A 13029-nucleotide genomic window follows, 5' to 3' on the forward strand; every position below is an offset into this window, starting at 1 on the left:
ATTCTTGCAAACTACATGGTTTGTTTCCATCTAAGCCTTTCTCATTAAGAAACAAAATTTTAAATTATTTCTCTTTAATTTGCCATGTAATTAAACTAGAGTCTTAAATGTACCAATTATTCAAATACAGATGCATTTCAGTCCAGTTTATTTTTTTAAATTTGCTTATTTTTTTGAGATGGAGTCTCGCGCTGTCGCCTAGGCTGGAGTGCAGTGGTATAATCTTGGCTCACTGCAACCTCCAGCTTCCATGTACAAGCAATTCTCCTGCCCTACTCTCCCAAGTAGCTGGGATTACAGGCACGCATCACCACACCTGGCTAATTTTTGTATTTTTAGTAGAGATGGGGTTTCACTATGTTGGCCAGGCTGGTCTCGAACTCCTGACCTCAGGTGATCCACCTGCCTAGGCCTCCCAAAGTGCTGGGATTACAGGTATGAGCCACTGTACCTGGCCCAGTTTGTTCTTAAATCCATTTTTACATTATGGTGTAATACGGAGTGCTCCTCCCTATTAAATTCATTTATGCCTAGTGTTCCATTATTGGAACACTAAGTATGTGGGAGTTATTTATATCCCACTTCTTAAGGGCATCACGAAGGTCTGATTTTTCACACGTCTGCAATTCAAAAAATTGCACCCTCCAGCATAAATGGGTTAATGCTGGGATTTTTATACTTAAGGAATAAAATGATGCTCCGAAAACAAAGTATAGCAATATTTTATTCTATAAGTTAATAGCATTATTTTATTCTGTAAGTTAATATTGCTATATGTTAATAGTAATACTTATTAACATTAAATATTAATGTTAGTATTTATTAGCATTAATATTTAATGTTAATAAGTTAACATTGTTAATGTTAACTTAAATGACAAATTATTCTTAGTTTTCTATATTGAGAATATATTACTTGTTGTGACCAGATTATGGAACAAATGTTGAAATGCACGAATGTTTATGAGCGTAGTAAACAACATATTCGACTCAGAGAAGTTGGCTACTCAGGACTGGGACTCCTTCTTAATGAAGCACTTATTAATACTTCTCTTATTAAAAACCTCACCCATCAAATCATAAATACAGGTATGAATAAGGCTGATAAAGCTAACATATTTAAGAAATATTTTTTCCTGTAAGTTTTTTTCGTACCTTTCTCAGGCTACTTTTAAAATTATCTGTTATTTGATTCAGCAGGGCCTTCCTTGGATACCATGTCTTATGTAGTTTTATTGTTTTTGTCTCCCCAGGGCATAGCACAGTTCCTTACCCAGTAAATGTTTATTGACTGAGTGATTAAGTTAGTAAGTGAGTCCACAGAACAAGAAAAGGACAGTACAGAAAATATGTACAAATGATTGTTTTTTCTCTAAGGAGCTTTGTTGTTTGTTTTGTTTGTTCTGTTTTGGTTTTTTTATTTTTCTTTTTAGAAACAGAGTCTTGATGTATTGACCAGGTTGGTGTGCAGTGGCTAGTCACAGGTGTGATCATAGCTCACTGTAGCCTCATACTGGATGCAAGTGATCCTCCCACCTCAGCCTTCCAAGGAGCTGGGACTACAGGCATGTGCCACCATGCCCTGCTTCTAATTTTTTAAAATAATTTTTTTCAGTAGTTGATGACAGACAGTAGAATTTATGTCAGGTGCTGGGAATTTGGGGATATGAGGTTCTTTGTCTTGATTAGTTTACAATCTTGTTGATAAGACATGTATATAAAAAGATAAATAATAATATAAGAGCCATGCAGTATGGACCGTATGTTCAAGCAATCAAAAAAAAAGGAACAATTATTTAGGGTTGACTCAGGAGGATGTCAAACATTCTAAACCTATTTTTTCTTTAAAATTTGAACATACCTATAATTCATATTTTAAAATGAATTAATTATTTCAGCATTTTATACAAGTATTATCTACAGTTCTTTCTTTGGTTATCTCTCGTATTTAATTTTAACTTTTTGTTTTTCCTACCATAGATCCTGTTATTAATTTTAAAGATCTACTATCTGTGGTATATATGTCTCACAAAGCACATATAAATGTTAGAGTGGCCATCTGCAGAAAGGTCAGTAAACTCTTAAGATATATTTTAACGATAGCAGCATCATGATCATGCTATAAATAACTTTGCATCGAGTATTTTGCAGCAGATACAAGTTTTCATTTATTTTATAAATGACATAATTTTATAAGTAAACAATTTTCTTTTTGAAGTAAATTAACTTCATGTAATCATAAGAAATTAGCATGCAAATGTTTTCTTAGCTCTTCGTGGTCTCCTGCAAATATGTTCTTTCCAGAGTCAAAAATTTATTACCAGAGAATAATTTTTTTATTAAGAACCTTCAATGATTGTGACCATTTCTAATTCATATACCATATTTTAGAGTTTCTGAATCTTTTGAACTTTCTGGAAATAATTTTCTATAATTTGTTTATGAGTATTCCAACAATGATTTGTCTTCAGTACAGTTAACCTTTAACTAAGTCAAGAGATAGTTATCCTGTCTTCCCCTTTCAGATCATAACTTTCTCTGTCCTCCACTAGTAACCATTGACCTGTCTATTTAATTTGCTTCCTTGCTTTTTTTAAAAATTTTACCTCCTGATTTTGTCACATACTTATGAGAGAGAGAGAGAGAGAGATATATATGTGAGAATAAGAGATCTCTCTCTATATATAGTTTATATATATATACATACACACACACGTATACACACACATATATAGTTTATTTAACTAACAGAAAAGAAAATATATATATATTTGTTTTATATATATATATATGTATAATTTCCTTTTCTCTTTAATGGCTGCGTAGTGTTTCATTGTATAGCTGTTTCATAAAGTATTATCTGGTTCCTTATTGATAGACATTTAGGTTGTTTCCTGCTTTTCCATGTTATAAACTGCTGTTATGAATGTCTTTTTTTGTTTTCCAATTTGTGGTAATACATCTGTAGGACATACTCCATGAAATAGACTTGCTGTTTCAAAGGGTATTAATGTTTTACATTTTGATGGATTTTTCCACATTGTCCTTCAAAATAGCTGTACCAGTTTACATTTATACAGTGTGTGTGACAGTGATTATTTCCCCATATACTCAGCTCTGAGTATTTGGAGCAGGTCATATAAATTAATCCTTTCCTTTTCACATATAATTAGAAACAGCTCTCAGTGCAGCTTGGTTTTATCTATTATTTACGTATAAAATAGATATAAAATAAGTAATATTTTATGGAAACTTTTTTTTTTTTTTTTTTTTTTTTTTTTTTTTTTTGAGACGGAGTCTGGCTCTGTCACCCAGGCTGGAGTGCAGTGGCCGATCTCTGCTCACCGCAAGCTCCGCCTCCAGGGTTTACGCCATTCTCCTGCCTCAGCCTCCGGAGTAGCTGGGACTACAGGCGCACGCCACCTCGCCCGGCTAGTTTTTTGTACTTTTTAGTAGAGACGGGGTTTCACCGTGTTAGCCAGGATGGTCTCGATCTCCTGACCTCGTGATCCGCCCGTCTCGGCCTCCCAAAGTGCTGGGATTACAGGCTTGAGCCACCGCGCCCGGCGGAAACTTTAAAATCAGCATGAAAAGTTTATTTGCCGAGTAAAGCTTAATCTTGAAGGAAAAAAATTGGTATTCTGCACCTGTAAAGTAACAGTTGCTCACTGATTGGTATTGCATTAATAAAGAATCTTCACGTCATTGTGACTCCTTGCCTTCTGTATTAACACATATTAATACTAGTAATATTGAAGTCCTTACCAACATTGTTCAACTCTTGCTTTGAAATTTGTCAGAGCTAAAACTTCTGTTAAGAAAGATACTCAAAACCCTGGAAGCTACAGTTCTTTTCATCTATATAGAAGTTTATTGGCTTTGTGATAAAATTGTCTTAAAAGATCTTAACTGAATGTCTAAAGCTTTTTAAGAACTTGTTTTTATCTAAAAATTGAAATCAATTGGATAGTAGAGATCATACATATTCCCATGTCACTGTTTACTATTCTGGCTAAGCAGTGGCATCCATCTTGCTGAAGTTCATTTTCTGGAATTAAAGTTTAGTTTTTGTTCTGTTTGTATAATATAAACTTACTGAACAATGTAGACTTTAGTGTAGACATATCGAACAAAAACCTTTTTGCAAAAGCAACCATGGCTCATTCCTGTAATCCCAGCACTTTGGGAGGCCGAGGCAAGTGGATCACGGGAGGTCAGGAGTTCGAGACCAGCCTGGCCAACATGGTGAAACCCCGTCTCTACTAAAAATACAAAAATTAGCCAGGCATGGTGGTATGTGCCTATAGTCCCAGCTACTCAGGAGGCTGAGGCAGGAGAGTTGCATGAACCTAGGAGGCGGTGGTTGCAGTGAGCCAAGATTGTACCACTGCATTCTAGCCTGGGTGACAGAGCAAGACCCTGTCTCAAAAAAAAAAAAAATGTAACTTTCCCTGAAAAAAACGAGACAGAAAAACATCCTTGGTGTACTCAGGTTCTATCAAAATGTCTTATGTGTCCTATTCACTCCCCTAATACTAGTGCCTAAAACTGTGCTATAGTAGGTGTGTAGTAATATTTCCTAAACAAATGTAGGGGACTCATGGAAAGTAGTTAGTTGAGAGGATATTACTCTATTATTTAATATATACCATCATCCTATTCATTTTAATATTCCTTTTTTATCTTTCAGCAAATATTTTAGTGCACTCTTACTCTGTACAAAGTAATATGGAGATTAGTTGGAAACACAATGCTAGTGTTCCAAATAGTTTATAATCTAAGAATATAATCTTTTGAAAATATATTCTTCTATAGTTTCTCATTACTTTATCATTAAATAACTGAAAAGAGACTATTTTTGATATAAAGTGCTATGTACTTTTTGAAGAATTTTGTATTCTTAATCTTTTTACAGGTTTTACACATTTTGCAGTCCCAGCCAGATGCAGCACATCAAATATCACAACAAGTTGGTTGGCAAGACACCTTAGTTAGGCTTTTTTTAAAAGCAAAATTTGAAAACGGAAATACTCTTCATAAGCACAGTAGAACTATTTTAATGAAAGACAATGATAAAAATATGTCAACTGAAGATACTAAGAAGAACTTTGATGAAAAAACAGATGAGGAAAAAATCACCTCTTTTGCCTCAGTTAATGTGTCTTCAGATCAGTGGGGTTTGGAGGATAGACACTCTTTAGACTCAAATACACCATTATTTCCAGAAGATAACTCTGTGGGAGAATTGTCTTTCAAATCAGAGAATCAAGAAGAATTCTGGCATAGGAACCCTTCACATTTGAGTTTAGACCTCAGTGGAATTGACTCATGTGAAATGAGTGATAGTGGAAGTCAAGTGCCAGACAGTCTGCCTAGCACACCATCCCCAGTAGAGTCTACTAAATCGTTTTCTGTGCACTCTGACAAAGAAAGCAGCATCACAAATGATATGGGCTTTAGTGATGACTTCTCTTTACTTGAAAGCCAAGAGGTAAAATTGCTTATTTTTCCAAATGTTGTTTTTATTTTCATGTCTGATATATACTTCTAATCCTTAGAAATATGTGAGCAGTTGTTAACAATTTCATATTATATTCATGTTCTAAGTTTCATGATCTAAGGTTTAGAAACCTAGAAGTCACTAGATTGTGAGTTTTTTGAGAGCAAAGCTAGTGTCTTACTCATCTTATATCTCTAGGGCCTAGTAAAGTTCCAGGTTCATTAAGGCACTTAAAAAATACATTAAATTATTACAATTAGTATATGTAATGGTTCTTATGATGTGCTTTGAACAACTATACCCTCTAGTTATTTAAAATTGCTTTATATTTTCCATAGAGATGTGAGGAGGAGCTTCTTCAATTACTGACACATATTTTGAATTATGTAATGTGTAAGGGACTAGAGAAGTCTGATGATGATACGTGGATTGAACGAGGACAAGTGTTTTCAGCACTGAGTAAACCAGGAATATCCAGTGAACTACTTCGACCATCAGATGAAATAAAACTAACGTAAGCATTTAGGTAGTGATTTTCCATCCTCCTTTTAGTGACAGCAGGAGTCTAAAATAATGTTAGTTATTGAACATTTATTCAGTGTTCCGTGGATATAACAAGGGAGAAAAAGAGAAACTCTGTGCTCAGTTCCTTTTCCTGTCTTTTGCCATACTAGTAGGATCTAAAGAGGAATCCCAAACTCATTCCAATATGAGGAGGTTTAAGTCTTAAGTAAATTTGGATCATAAGTGATTACAGATTTTTTGTTTAAACTGTTTTCTTGCAGTATTTGCGGACTTGATACATTGTTTTCTACAGGCTTGTCCAAATTTGAGTGTTTCCGTGCTAAGAGAAGGGAGTTGGGTTTTCATGATAATTATTTCTCTGAAGGATTTAGGGTTCCTTGTAGATCAAGTTTGTCCAACCCACAGGTTGCAGGCCATATGCAGCCCAGGATGGCTTTGAATGTGGCCCAACACAAATTCATAAACTTTCTTAAAACATTATGAGTTTTTTTTGTGATTTTTTTTTTAAAGCTCATCAGCTATTGTTAAAACATATCGTTAAAATATTATTGGTGTATTTTATGTGTGGCCCAAGACAATCCTTCTTCCAGTGTGGTTCAGGGAAGACAAAAGATTGGACACCCCTGCTGTAGATAATAGGACTCTGTAGTGGTAGCACACTAGGGAAGTATTGCATCTTTTTCCCACAGGGCAAGACCCTCTGTAAGGCATAATAAGGCTTTCTTCCCTAACCTTGCCGATTTCCAGCTTTAAAGAAACAATTTAAGTATCTCATGAAGGATGGAATGTGAATTATTGTCATAGCTTTTTTATAGTCAAGTAAAACAGTAAACTTTTGACTTTTAATACTATGTTTATTAAAGATAAATACTCCAAACATTTCAACGTTTCTCCATTATTGTTAAATTCCATTTATAGGCCTGGCATGGTGGCTCATGCCTGTAATCCCAGCACTTTGGGAGGCTGAGGCAGGTGGATCACCTGAGGTCAGGAGTTCAAGACCAGCCTGTCCAACATGGCAAAATCCCGTCTCTACTAAAAATACAAAAATTAGTCGGGCATGGTGGCACATGCCTGTAATCCCAGCTTCTCAGGAGGCTGAGGCAGGAGAATCACCTGAACCCAGGAGGCGGAGGTTGCTGTGAGCCAAGATCACGCCATTGCACTCCGGCCTGGACAACAAGAGAGAAACTCCGTCTCAAAAAAAAAAAAAAAAAAAAATTTCTGTTTACAATGTCCTGGATACCTGCTAGAGATAGTATATCTTTAGAGATACAGTGCTGCCTCTCAAGCTGTTTTGTTTTGTTTTTAATGTCCTACTATTTTTCTAAGCTCACAATGGTTTTAAGAGGACTTTGTTTTCCGTTTAGTTTGCTCCAAAAGATGTTAGAATGGGCAGTCTCAGAAAACAGAGAAGCAAAAACTAATCCAGTAACTGCTGAAAACGCCTTCCGACTAATGCTGATCCTACAGGACTTTCTTCAGTCAGAGGGACTAGTTAATTCAAACATGTGGACTGAGAAGGTACAGTAATATCTCTTTAAAATTATATTTTGGGTAGTTAAGAACTTTATTCAAAGAAAAATTTTGCACCCCCCCCCCTTTTTAGAGCATTAATGCTTAATCAGATTCAATAAACAAGGGTAAGATGTGATGAATAGTCACAGATTTTGTTAGCTATTACTAGGATGGTTCTTTTGGCTTTTGTCAGCTGAACACTGGACTAGTTTTTGAAATATTTGTGGTTTGTATTAATGTTGGGGAAAATTGATCATCAGTAAATTGAAAAACTGGATGTTTTTATTTCTCAATTTTTTTCCTTTGCGATAGCTTTTAGAGGATATGATGCTGCTCTTTGACTGTCTGTCAGTCTGCTATTCTGAAAGTCCAGTATGGGTAAAACTCTCTCAAATTCAGATCCAGTTGCTTCTAGGATTCATTGGAAGGGGTAATATGCAGGTTTGTCCATTCTTTTATATCATTTTCTGTGTTTGCGTGCAGCATAGCTATTATTTATGTAACAAATAAATTAAAATGTCTTTTTGGTATTTTAAGTTTTTCATTAGTTCTAAAAATATCCATGATTTCATTTGGAGTTTTGAGGAGCTTGAGAGGCAGCTAATTTGTTATTTCTTTCTGATATTAATAACTTTATATAATTTTAAGGCTTCCTTTTACAGGATTTATACATAGCTAATATTAGAAACATTGCTCGTCTCATCTGTATTCAATGTAACTACTTAGGTGCTAGGTAGCCTGTATAGACTGTTTATGTATGTGCGGTTTAGGGCTTCAATTTTTTAGAAAAATTATTTTTTAAATTATTCCTTTCAAATTTTTTCTGCTGTTTTACTAATTTACAATTTTACATTCTATCTCATATTTCTTTTATTTACCACACACTAAATACCTACAAAGAACTAAGCATTGTGCTAGGTTTTAGAAATAAAGATAAATATTGGTCACAAGGAATATTTATTATTTCTATTTTAAATTTAAAATGGAAAAGGCTGAAAAAGTTAGATGTGAATTTTAGTCTGTCAGTTTTCTACTTACATGGGGTACTTGTGAGAACCTGGGTTAGATTAGTCATGTTAAGAATTTCACAGCTATTTACCTGGCCCTTTTTATTTTATTTTGATGTTTCCATTTTTGTATTTGGTGCAGGGAGGTTGGGATGGGGCTGGCTTCTGATTTACATAAACTAGATACAATATTAATAAGAACATGGAGAGGTTAAAATTCTGAAAACAGGTTGCCCCCTCGCCCACCTTTTTTTTTTTTTTTTTTTTTTTTGAGACAGAGTCTCTCTGTGTCTCCCAGGCTGGAGTGCAGTGGCTCTCAGCTCACTGTAACCTCCACCTCCCAGGTTCAAGCAATCGTTGTGCCTCAGCCTCCAAAGTAGCTGGGACTACAGGCGCCTGCCACCATGCCTGGAAAATTTTTGTGTGTTTTTAGTAGAGACAGAGTTTCACCATGTTTGACATGCTGGTCTCAAACTCCTGACCTCATGTGATCTGTCCACCTTGGCCTCCCAAAGTGCTGGGATTACAGGTGTGAGCCACTGCCCCCAGTCACTCTATTTTTAAAAGAGTGTAGTCTGATGATTCTATTTTTTATTTTTATTTATTTATATTATTGTGAATGCTGCAGAGAAGTAATTCTATTTTTTAATAGATATTTATTTTATTTATTTTTTTATATTTATTTTATTTATTTTTCATTGTAAAGATAACACATACTCATTGTAGAAAATACGCAAAAGCGGCTGGGCGCGGTGGCTTATGCCTGTAATCCCAGTATTTTGGGAGGCCGAGGCGGGCGGATCACCTGAGGTTGGAAGTTTGAGACCAGCCTGACCAACATGGAGAAACCCCTGTCTCTACTAAAAATACAAAAAAGTTAGCCAGGTGTGGCGGCACATGCCTATAATTCCAGCTATTCGGGATACTGAGGCAGGAGAATTGCTTGAACCCGGGAGGCAGAGATTGTGGTGAGCCGAGATCACACCATTGCACTCCAGCCTGGGCAACAAGAGCAAAACTCCGTCAAAATTCTACAAGAGTAGAATTAAGTATTGGCTTATGAGGCTGGGCATAGTGGCTCACACCTATAATCCCAGCACTTTGGGAGGCCAAGGCAGGTGGATCACGAGGTCAAGAGTTCAAGATAGTGAAATATGTCTTGGCCAACATAGTGAAACCCTGGCCAACATAGTGAAACCCTGTCTCTACTGAAAATACAAAAAAATTGGGCGTGGTAGTGGGCGCCCATAATCCCAGCTACTCGGGAGGCTGAGGCAGGAGAATCGCTTGAACCCAGGAGGCGGAGGTTGCTGTGAGCGAAGATTGCACCATTGCACTCCAGCCTGGACAACAGTGCGAGACTCTGTCTCAAAAAAAAAAAAAAAAAAAAAAAAAAAGATTTGGATTCCCTTTGTACTAGTGGTTTCTCCTAAAATGTGTCTACATGTGCAGGCATCATCTAGGCCTCTTCATCTCTCACTGTGGGAGTTGCACTTTGGGAGAACAATGCAAATGCTGATACTCTGGCTACTGCTATTGCTGTAGATCTTTGTCTCTGACTTAGGAGTCTTGTGTCTTCTGCCAACACCTGTGAAACTGTAGCAGCTAACTCTTTAGCTTGGAGGCAAAGTAACATCTGAGACCTTTCATAGTTCTTGACAGTTATTATATAAAAATTCTGAATCCACAGAGCCAGGCAGAACTTGTGCTATCACTAAATGTTTGCTTTAGTCTGCTCTTTCTCATCTCAACTATTTTCCTCCAGGTTTGTGCAATGGCATCAGCTAAGCTGAATACCCTTCTTCAGACCAAAGTGATTGAAAATCAGGATGAAGCGTGTTACATTTTAGGGAAGCTGGAACATGTTCTAAGTCAATCAATCAAGGAACAGACTGAAATCTACTCGTTTCTGATTCCCCTTGTTCGTACCCTGGTTTCCAAAATTTATGAGCTTCTCTTCATGAACTTGCACCTCCCTTCTTTACCTTTTACCAATGGTAGCTCCTCATTTTTTGAAGATTTTCAAGAATATTGTAATTCAAATGAATGGCAAGTTTACATTGAAAAATATGTAAGTTTTATCTTTTTTGATCAAGATTTTTCTGCTAATTTACCATTTTTATAGAGGTGAAGTCATATATTAAATTTATGTATCCTTTTTTTTTGGTAAGATTGTACCTTATATGAAGCAGTATGAAACTCATACATTTTACGATGGTCATGAGAACATGGCACTTTATTGGAAGGATTGTTATGAAGCTTTAATGGTAAATATGCATAAACGAGACCGGGAAGGAGGGGAAAGCAAGCTCAAATTTCAGGTAAAAAGTAAATGTTTTAATATCTGGCTCTTCATGTTGGTTTTAGGCATTTAATATTGAATAAGAGTAATACAGGGCCCAAATTTTAAAACAAGCAGTATTTCTATTATTTGTCTAAAAATTATCTTAGGATTAGAAGAAAAACAGCTAATCAGTAACAAGATCAATTAATAGGAAAATGTTCTATATATAGTGATTATGTAAAAAGTTTATTAAGCTGATAGTACGTTAATAGATCCCTCTAAGGAGGCTGGATACATACCGTCACTTAGAGGGAAATTTACAGGACATCATGTTTATATTAGAAAAGAAGAAAGGCATCAAATTTTAAGTTTCTACCTTAAGAAACTAGAGAAGACTGGGCGTGGTGGCTCACACCTGTAATCCTAGCACTTTTGGGAGGCCAAGGCGGATGAATCACCCGAGATCAGGAGTTCGAGGCCAGCCTGGCCAACATGGCGAAACCCCATCTCTACTAAAAATACAAAAATTAGGTGGGCGTGGTGCCGCGTGCCTGTAATCCCAGCTACTAGGTGGGCTGAAGCAGGAGGATCGCTTGAACCTGGGGAGGCAAAGGTTGCAGTGAGCGGAGACTATGCCACTGCACTCCAGCCTAGGCAACAGAGTGAGACTCCACCTCAAAAAAAAAAAAAAAGAAAGAAACCAGAGAAACAAAATTAATCCAAATCCTTATAAGCAAAATCAAGGAATGAATAAAGAACAGAAGTAAATGAACTTGAAATCAGAAAAATAATAGAGAAAAATCAATGAAACCAAGGTCGAGTTCTTCAAAATATCATTAAAACTGATAAACTTCTAGCAAGGTTGACAAAGCAAAAAAAAAAAAGAGAGAGAGAGAGAGATGTGAAAAATTTTTTATACCAGGAAAAAAAGAGGCAGTATCACCACTGACTCCACGGACATCAACATTGTAATAAGGGACTACTACAAACCACTCTGTGCACATAAATATGACAACTTAAATGAAATGGATCAATTTTTTGACAGACACAAGTTTCCAAAACTAGTTCAAGAATAAGTATATGACCTGAATAGTCCTATATTTATTAAAGAAATATAATTTATAGCTAAAAACCTTCATAAAGGGAAAACTTCAGGCCCAGATGGTTTCACTGGAAAATTTTACCACACATTTAATGGAGAAATTATGCCACTTTCTCAGTCTCTTCAAAAATAGAAAAGTAGGAACATTTCTAGCTCCTTTGATGAGGGTAATATTACCCTCCTAGTGAAATCATAGAAAAATAATACAAGAAAACTATAGACTAGTATCTATCAGAAACATAGCTACAAAACAAATCTAGCAATATATTTTAAAAATAATGCATTAGATCAAGCACAGAGGCTTATGCCTGTAATCCCAGCACTTTGGAAGGCCAAGGCAGGAGGCTCATTTTAGGTGAGGAGTTGGAGACCAGCCTGGGTAACGTAGGGAGACTCCATCTCTACAAAAAAATTTAAAAATTAGCTGGGTGTGGTGGTATGCACCTGTAGTCCCAGCTACTGAGGAGGCTGATGTGGGAGGAACACTTGGGTACAGGAGGTCAAAACTTTAGTGAGCCATGATCCCACCACTGCACTCCGGTGTAGATGAGCAGCAAGACTTGGTCTCAAGAACAGTAATAATGGCAATAATAATATGTGACACAACAAAGTGGAATTTATCCTCAGGATGCAGGGCTAGTTCAACATTTGAAGATTAATTAATATACTGGACCACATTAGTAGTCTTAAGAAAAACTATGTTATCATATCAGTAAATGCAGAAAAAGAGCTTGAAAAATTAAACATCCATTTGTAATCAAAGCTCTCAGCAAACTAGGAATAGAAGGGAAATACTTAAACCTTTACAAAAATCCTACCACTGGCTTCATATTCAGAGGTGAAAAACTGAGTGCTTTTCCCTAAGATAGGGAACTAGGCAGGGATATTCATTCTCACCACTCTTAGTTACTGTTGTACCACAAATCTTAGCAAATATAGTAAAAATAGGAAAAATATATATAAACGTGTTCACATTGGGAGGAAAGAAATAAAACTATCTAAAGATAACATGATTCTCTGTGTAGAAAGTCTTAAGGACTCTATTATACCAGTAAATTACTATAAATAAGCAAGTTTAGCAAGGCTGCAGGACA

The 13029-nt window shown here is 36.0% G+C and overlaps 1 protein-coding gene across 5 annotated transcripts in view; it reads left to right on the forward strand.

The window, feature by feature from the left end:
- Window positions 1–13029, forward strand: part of NBEAL1 (neurobeachin like 1) — a 212748-nt gene that overhangs the window by 127642 nt on the left and 72077 nt on the right. For all 5 annotated transcript variants that reach the window (XM_038001729.2, XM_073019947.1, XM_073019948.1 and 2 more), the window contains 8 exons: window positions 929–1088; window positions 1980–2068; window positions 4915–5490; window positions 5838–6013; window positions 7395–7548; window positions 7855–7983; window positions 10315–10620; window positions 10721–10870. In XM_038001729.2, the coding sequence (XP_037857657.2) occupies window positions 929–1088; window positions 1980–2068; window positions 4915–5490; window positions 5838–6013; window positions 7395–7548; window positions 7855–7983; window positions 10315–10620; window positions 10721–10870 (1740 nt within the window). The remainder of the gene's footprint in view (window positions 1–928; window positions 1089–1979; window positions 2069–4914; window positions 5491–5837; window positions 6014–7394; window positions 7549–7854; window positions 7984–10314; window positions 10621–10720; window positions 10871–13029) is intronic.

This window comes from Chlorocebus sabaeus, chromosome 10 (genome assembly GCF_047675955.1).
Source record: "Chlorocebus sabaeus isolate Y175 chromosome 10, mChlSab1.0.hap1, whole genome shotgun sequence".
Taxonomy (NCBI): domain Eukaryota; kingdom Metazoa; phylum Chordata; class Mammalia; order Primates; family Cercopithecidae; genus Chlorocebus; species Chlorocebus sabaeus.